The following is an 8,291-nucleotide window of genomic DNA, read 5'->3' on the forward strand; positions in this document are numbered from 1 at the left end:
TTTTTTAAAAAAAATTATAGCATGCACTCTAATCATAATGGCTTAACAAATGCTCTTTTATTGAAAAAAAAAATGCTCCGATGCTAGTTTTGACCATCAATAAAAAGCCATTTGAGAAATCACAATCACCGGAAAACAAAATGCATTGAGGACACTCTGGGAAGATTATTTTGATACCCGGCTCTATCAAGGATGCACTGTTCGTACCTTTTCCTCTTCCTTTAATACGATACCACATGGGGAACTATTTTGCTCTCTCTTGCTGCACTCTGTGGACAAATAGAGCACAGAAATAAAAGAATTTTTGAACCATCAAAGAAATTCCTTCACCTGCGTCGTAAACATGGCCGTAGAATTTTCTTTCCTGGACCCCCACCCAGAAAACTGTCTCGTATTGCGTGGGAACCACCATCTTTTGGATGGTTCAAAATGAACTCTGATGAATCCGTCTCAGAAAATTGGGGCTTGAAAGGTTGCAGAGGACTTATACGGGACCACAATGGTTGTTGGATCATCAAGGGTTTCTCTAGAGTAACAACAACTTTAGTTGCCGAATATTGGGGATTGCGTGACGATCTTGAACTTGAACTTGGCATTAATAAGCTGGCTGCAGAGTTTGATTGTGCAGTCATTTTAACTACGCGGTCTCTAATACTACTGATTACTAACTCATTGTGAAGTCAGTTTGCATGACTGCAGGACTTTGGCGGCTTCGTTCCATTCCAGCGAGTCAAAGTTAAGCATATTTACAGAGAAGCTGATTTAGGAGCTGATTTTGCTTGCAAAGAAAAGAAGAGTGGAAGTCTTTTGTCAAAATTTTCACTTCATCATCAATGTCCTCCTCAGTTAGGAACTATTTTGTGTGATGGTTTGAGCCAGGGGTGTTTCCTTCCCCAGACAAGTATGTCATGTACTGCCTTAACTATTTCATTTCATGCCATCCTCTTATTACTAAAAAAAAAAACAGAGAGAGACATTGTTTTGGTAATCCTTTTAATTGGTTTTATTCGATAGAGTCTTTATTCACATCATCGAATCTCCCTCTCCTTTCTCCTAGATTAGAATAAATTAGCTTATAAGAATTCTATCGTTTCGACAAAAAAAAAAAAAATCCCCTGTACCCAAAAAAGGGGGGATGTGGAAAAACAATTCTATGAATTTGAACAGCAATTTGTTTGCAGATTATTTCGCTGCCTTGAGCCTGAATATTTCCATAATCTTTTGGCACAGAAGGGAAAACTTTGAATGATTGGAAGAGCATAAAATTTGCTAACGCTTTTAGTGTATGGCCAAGAACCTTATTTGGAATGTAATTTTTTAACAATAAATTTTTATATTTTTGTGTACGCATTTCTTAATTATTTTTTTTATTTCATATATATCAGATCGTTAAAATACATTGTTTTTAACAAAAAATTTTTTTAAAATAAATAGCAACCCAAACGGCAATTAACACTTTCAATCGGGACAAAAAGCCCTCTCCATTTGTTCTTTCCATTGGTTTCATGCTGCAGCGTTTGATTTTAGATTCTACCGGGAAAAGAAAAAGGTGGAAACAAAATAATAGTGGTTGGGTTGTGTTCCTCGATTTTCTCTTTTGTACGCTGCTGGCCTCGTGAAGCACGCGATAATGCAGAATCATACCTTAAGCGTACATAATCGAGAAGTCGAGAATATCCATAATCGATTCAAACAATTTTTGAAGTGTACATAATTAAAACGCGAAAATTCTAACTCATAATAATAATAAAGGCAAGACATTCATATACAGAAATGAATGTGGGTTCTTGATTGCTTTATCACAGCGAAATAGCAACTTCGAATCCATGCAGGCCATCGAATCCTTTCATAAATGTGGCAACTGCCACGCCTTTTCCCAGAATCTTAAGACTGTTGTATAGAGGAAAATGTTCTCTAGGCAACAGTTTTCACCTGGATTGATTGAAACAATAATGTTTGTGTTGCACATGATGGAATGACATCTGAAATAACCAAAACTGTATCTCCCTCCTTTATCAGCCCTTTGGTTTTTATTAGGCTGATGGTTTTTTCAGTGTTAGCTTCCATGTCATCTGATAGATCAATCAGAAGGGGAGTAACTCCCCACTGCAAACTCAGAGCCATCCTGGCGCCCCTGTCACTTGTAAATGCAAATATGGGAGGATTTGGCCTGTTTCCAGACAGGAGACTTGCCATTTCTCCATGCCTTGTATAAACAAAGATGGCATCCAAACCCAGGTTGTTTGCTGCAGAAATAATTAAAGAGAACATTCTTTAAAAAAAAAAAAAAAAAATCCTTTTTTTAAGGTTCCTTGAGGAAGAATGCAGAAATGAAACTCATGGCTTTTGAAACTTTATTTAGTAAGTGCTGCCCTCGAACTGGTTTCACAAGCCAATATAGATTTTCCTCAACGTCATCCATCAAAATGCTTGGGGAGTGTCAGAGTTAAAGAGGATCGTATGATGATTAAAACCTAAGAATTTTAGGTTGATCAATGAATTAATTTTGAGAGAGAGAGAATGAAATACCCATTTCTGCTGCACAATTGCAGATCTGCTCAGCAATTCGGTCTGACAAAGATAATCTGAGCTTTGATTGGTTCAGATGAGCTTGCATGCTCTCCTCACGGCCCCATGATTCCATTCGACTGCTAGTTGTACGCAAGACAGAGAGAGCCTTCTGCCCGTAGGAGCCAACAGCAGACTCGCCGGATAGCATCACTGCATCAGCATACTGCCTAACTGCTTCAGAAACATCAGCAACCTACGACATGGTGACATTATCAATCAATGCTTTAGCATGCAACTGAATCTTCAACTTTCCCATTTCAAAACATCACTTAAGAACACACAAAATGAAGTAAAGAACGTCCTCCAAGATCAACTGCATAAGAGAAGGAATTCGCACATATTGATCATCTAAATAGTGCTTCATGTTTTTCTTAAACATCAACAGATTATGGTACCTCAGCTCTTGTTGGAGTAGGATACTGAATCATTGACTCCAGCAGTTGAGACGCTACGATAGCAGGCTTGTTGAGATGCCGGCAGACTTCAATTATCTTTTCCTGCATTGACGGAATCTGTTCAAGAGGAATCTCAACTCCAAGGTCCCCTCTTGCTATCATGACTCCATCGGAAGCTTCAACAATTTCTTGCAACTTCTGGAGAGATTCCACACATTCTATCTTTGCCAAGACTTTAGCTAATCTGTAATTAAGACAGAACGACACATTTTTAAACTCCAGGAAGACGAGCATTATTGTACCTACATAGCAAGGTTTTTACACCTTAAAAAGGGAAATGCTTTGCTTCTTTAGACAATAATATACACCTACGGTGACGATTTTAACGAAACTGATAAAATTTTCGGGCCTTAGCTTAAAGTTATGAAGAGACATTTGAGTTGGATCAAGTACCACAATTTCTAGCAAAGACGACATGCAGATCAGTTGCTAATAAAATGGGATGATCCTCATGGTTGAAGCATGTTTTAAAGACTAAAAAACCTTTTGCCCTATAAGATTCCAAATTTCCTTCTTCAGAAATTCTCTCACTTGGCAGACTTGGTGGAAAGGTGGCTCTTCAGATGCCTGATAGCTTCAGCATCCTTGACAAATGATACAGCAATGAAATCAACACCTTCCGAAACTCCAAACTCAATGTCTGACCAATCCTGAAATTATAAACTTCGAATTACAGATATGATCAGAAATAATAACTGCATTTTCCTTTTCAAGGAAAAAGGATACTTTAACGAATTTAACAAAGAAGAAGTAGCAGGACAGGGACAGAATATCTTGACTGAAGAGAACATAGGATGAGACGGCAATAGCAAGCGAAAAGTTCCAACACAAAATAATAATAATAATAAAAACCAGATGCGACATGGTAAACAGAATTGGGGAATTGACCTTTGCAGATAATGTTGGAAGTTCGTAATTCCCCCGTACAAGCTCCCCATCCCTCCAAAAGCTCAATTTAGCTCGAGGCAGCAGTAGACCAGAATCTGTGCACTTACATCGCAAATCATTCCCAATCTTTTCAACAACCTCGAAAGTTGCCATTCCTCCATCAATAACAACTTCATCACCTATTTCAACACCTGAAACAAAAACTTAAAAATGACCTGAAAAATCTTTTTCCTACTTTCATCCACGTAGCATGAAAGTGCAAGGTAGTCTGGCTAACCTTCAGAAAATCCTTCACGGCTCGCTTGAACGGTCAATGGACGAGAACCATCGAACTTTTCAGCAGTGAAGTGCCAGATGGATCCGTCCTAGCAATTAAAGATGAGATTACCATGAAACTTGCAAAATCTCATAATATATTCTGGTATTTTCGTTAAATTACTCTTAGCAACTGCACATCATTTATTATTATGACAAGATTTGCTATATTACCTCTGCTTTGACTGAAGAAGGAGCTCCATGATCAACCACATTTATCTGGCTTCCTTCGGTATCAATCATCACGGCTACACAATAGCCTTTATCATTCAACTTCTTAATCTTCCTTATAACGTCCAAGTGCCACTCCCTTGTATTATGGCACATATTTAGCCGTGCCACGTTCATCCCTTCCAATGCCAACCTCTCCAATTCCTCCAGAGAGCAACAAGCGGGACCTATTGTGCAAACGAGTTTGGTCTTCCTCAACCCCATGAATCCTTTCTCCCTTAACTCCCCTTCTGAAACCAAATCAAGCTCCAAAGTGCCTTCCAATCCCTTCAAATCCCTTGAACCCTCAGTAGTTGCAGTCGATCCTACTTCTATCTGAGTCACTGCTTTTACTCCAAGTCTAGCCTTGTGATAATTCTTCAACTTCAAGGCACTAAAGCAAACTCTTTTACTAGGAACCGGAGCACCAGAAAGAGTCTTCTTCAGTGTAACGCCCGGTTTTGTCATGATCAACGTCTGATTGCACATGGCAGCGTATTCCCCGGCGAGTGCCATTTTCCTTTCTTGGAATTGTGATCTTGAATTTGTTCGGGTCAAGAGATCAAACAAGTTTCAGAGGGATGAAGACGAACAATAATCAATTTAAATAAGCAGAGTTTCTTCCTATTACACTAATTGATGATGCTTAAGGGGGACTATAGTTGAAATCACCGTCAAGCCTCAAGACTCTTTTTAAGAATTGTATATAAATGTTGGACAAGGTTTTGAGGTTTACTAAGTCAGCAGCAACAACAGTAAGTAGGGTTTAGTGCATTATTAGACTATTCTGCAGACGGAAGAAGGGTTCAAACCTATGAGCAGTTAATCAGTGCCGTCCCAACTCCCAAGTCCTGACCATTATGGCTGCTCGTGCTGGTGGCAAGCATTGACGATTCGAAGTTCATGCACATTTAAAAATTGTGGTCCTATTAGGACTATTGTAGGGTAGCACTCCACGGCCAACAACCTTTTCGTATGGTACCACTCCAAATTTAACGACCAACAACCTTTTACCGTTAGCAGGTCGCTGCTCTAATGCTTCTTGAACTTTATTTAAAAGGAGAGATGAAAAAGGGTCTGTCTAACCGTGGCAGGTAGAGGGGTTTCAGGTGTTGATATTTTAGAAAAATAAAATTAAATAGTAAAAGTATATAAATTGAATATCGAAAAATTATCCGTTTGGATTAGTTATTTTTAGGGGCATTTTAAAAAAAAATTACTATAACAATGTATATGATAAAATTTTTTTGAAATATTTGATATATTGTATGGATGAAATGTTTTTTGAAATATTGTATATGACTGTAGCATTGTATTTGAAAAACTTATTTTTGAAAAAAAAAAAAGGCCAATCCAAATGATATGCATTCATATGATTTTATATGTGCGTTTAAGCATATTAACATATACTCATACACATTTGTTAAATAAATAAATAAATAAAAAAAAGTCTGATGGTCTCAAAACTTTTCAATAACGACTTTTTTTTGGTGGTTGCAAAATTTAGGTACTCCAAGCAGAATTCCTATTTATTTAAGATTTTGGGCATGAAACCGTTTAGACATAGGTCTTCTTTAAGAAGCTGCCATGTTGAAAGGAAATGACGGTAACACCTTGTATAGGAGATTACTTAGAATAATATTTTGAGAATTTGGATTGCTATTATTTGCTTGCATTATAAATACATTTTCTAACATGCCTTTTTATATTTTCAGTAATTTTTTTATGTCGCATACATCATATTATGAAAAATGTTATAGTAATTATTTTAAATAATATTTCTAATAAACTTCTATCCAAACACAAACACGTTCGCTGTAACACTTTTTGTTATAGAATGTATTGTGAGATATGAGAATAGAGTTAGTTGGGTGGTATGGTGGGAGGGTTCATAAATCAGAGATCTCGAATTTAAGACCTCTCACTTACAAAAAAATATACTCCTCCTACCCCATTGAGAGTGTCATACTTTCAATTTTGAAATGTTTCAAAATGTTTATCATGTTGAAAAAACTAAAGCACTTTTAAGTCTTTCCTTTCAATGTAGTTCCTCCCTTTTTAATCATGTACATGCTACCGTTCAAATTTAAACTCTAAATTTATGGGGGTAAGATTAGAAGGAGGAACAAAAATATTACAATCAAACGACTCTCTTTAAAATATTGGATTCTCGAAACATGACAAAATAATTGAGATGAATGGAGTATGTATATATATATATATATATATATACGTGTGTGTGTATGAGATAAAGAGATGATTGAAAAGATTAAAAAAAAAACGTAATTTAAAAAAATTTTCGCAAATAATGCCTATCCAAACACGGTAGTGCATGTTTGGGACCTTGGATCCCATTAACCAGCGATACGCCTCCTTGTAGCATTGAAACCATTTTATCAGCTTAAGACTTGGATCTATCCTCCGCCTCGTTTTCTTCGTGTCACCTACTTTCAATGTATTTTTTTTTATAGAGAAATCCAAAATCCATGCTGGACCACTAAGGAACATCTACGGTCTCCTCCACCAGTGGTTTAATGCCTGATTAGTCGCTTTACTTTGTAAGAATTGCTCAAGCATCAAAGCTCTTGAACAAGGAAGAGTGAAAATCAAGTTTGTATTTATTGTTATCAACATACTAACGGAATAGTCATCAATATCAGATAGTGAAGGAGCTTAATACTAGTACAGTAGTAGTTTGTTTACGGGACTTATTGGGTTCCGGGCCGTCCACAGAAATTGGGAGCCAATTCCATTCAGAAAACGTGCTCTTTTGGACGTTTTAAGTGGTACGTCAAATCAAATCTCTTTAACGGTTTTTTAAGTGCTTCACGAGTTCCTTGCGAGGTAGCTTACTCCATCTTCACGCTTCGAATCCTATAGTACCTGAGATTCAAAGGGTGTCATGTGAGGGTTAAAAAGAATTCTACTTAATAATTTTCTATCCGTCCAAAATAATTATCAAATTTAACAAAATATAAGGAGGCGAATAATCTAGTCTTGCAACACTGCAAGTTAGGAGCAGTTGATTTCAAATTCTGGCTGGAACGTCTGCGGGATGCGTTTGTTGATTATCATTTGTTAGCCAATGGCTCAGTTGACAAATGTGCCTTGCCAGAAGGTAATGAATTATAAATATCCAAAAGGATAATCGGTATTTCTTTATATTAATTGCTTACGTGACAAAAAAAAAAATTTTTTTTTTTTTGATTGCATGCAATTAGGACTCATAACTTATAAATATTGACGTAATATTCTTTTTCGATGAGATTTTTTTTTTTTATTGATTTTGGAATGAAGTTTAAGAAAAATCAACGTTACCCGCTCCAGCATTACAAATATAAAAATGGCAGTGGCTCATTTTACATAAACTAGCATTATCCGTAACTCATACCGTGATGTTCAAGTTTGATTTCTATACCTAGTATGTTGCAAATCATTAGGTCATGTATTTATTAAAAACGCATTGCAAGATTTGTTTGAATAGTCAATTATTTACTCGCATCATAGACATATTTTTCAAATGTTTAATTATCTCAAATACATCATGTTACAAATTTTTTTTAAAAAAGGTTCCATTTGGACAGTGAGTTTTTGAGAAAAAAATTTTAACATATATTTTTTTTTAACCTCACATAGTACAATATATACTTTTAAAAAAACTCCAAGAATGTTGCAATCAAAACAGACTCTAAAGCACCGTATGGATTGAGGGAATGAATGGGAGGAAAGGGAAAGGAGAGAAATTAGAGAGATTTACCCTTTTGTTGTTTGGATTGATTTTTGAGAAGGGAAAGGAAAGGATAAAGAGGGAAAGGTCTTAGTTATTTTGTTAGGTTATGATTCCCGTCCAAA

The 8,291-nt window shown here is 36.3% G+C and overlaps 1 protein-coding gene across 2 annotated transcripts; it reads right to left on the reverse strand.

Moving 5' to 3' along the window:
• Nucleotides 1-1,664: 1,664 nt before the first annotated feature.
• Nucleotides 1,665-5,336, reverse strand: LOC140035145 (plastidial pyruvate kinase 1, chloroplastic-like). Of its 2 annotated transcripts, none has more exons than XM_072074891.1 (7): nucleotides 4,404-5,336; nucleotides 4,192-4,279; nucleotides 3,915-4,093; nucleotides 3,558-3,676; nucleotides 2,967-3,210; nucleotides 2,530-2,764; nucleotides 1,665-2,246 (listed from the first exon to the last, which is right to left on the reverse strand). In XM_072074891.1, the coding sequence occupies exons 1-7, from the start codon at nucleotides 4,953-4,955 to the stop codon at nucleotides 1,915-1,917; spliced, it is 1,749 nt and encodes a 582-aa protein (XP_071930992.1). In that variant the 5' UTR covers nucleotides 4,956-5,336; the 3' UTR covers nucleotides 1,665-1,914. The 2 variants fall into 2 exon arrangements, with proteins under 2 accessions (XP_071930992.1, XP_071930990.1); XM_072074889.1 differs by having other exon boundaries at nucleotides 3,915-4,105; nucleotides 4,404-5,334.
• Nucleotides 5,337-8,291: the final 2,955 nt, after the last annotated feature.

The sequence above is a fragment of the Coffea arabica genome, chromosome 2c (genome assembly GCF_036785885.1).
Source record: "Coffea arabica cultivar ET-39 chromosome 2c, Coffea Arabica ET-39 HiFi, whole genome shotgun sequence".
Classification (NCBI taxonomy): Eukaryota; Viridiplantae; Streptophyta; class Magnoliopsida; order Gentianales; family Rubiaceae; genus Coffea; species Coffea arabica.

What these genes read in the sequence shown, in the direction of transcription:
- LOC140035145 (XM_072074889.1), bottom strand. Translation starts at nt 4,955, where the DNA reads ATGGCACTCGCCGGGGAATACGCTGCCATGTGCAATCAGACGTTGATC. An exon ending in TTCCAACATTATCTGCAAAG is followed by an intron (nt 3,677 to 3,914) that starts GTCAATTCCCCA and finishes TTATAATTTCAG; the next exon opens with GATTGGTCAGACATTGAGTT. An exon ending in CTACTCCAACAAGAGCTGAG is followed by an intron (nt 2,765 to 2,966) that starts GTACCATAATCT and finishes ACCATGTCGTAG; the next exon opens with GTTGCTGATGTTTCTGAAGC.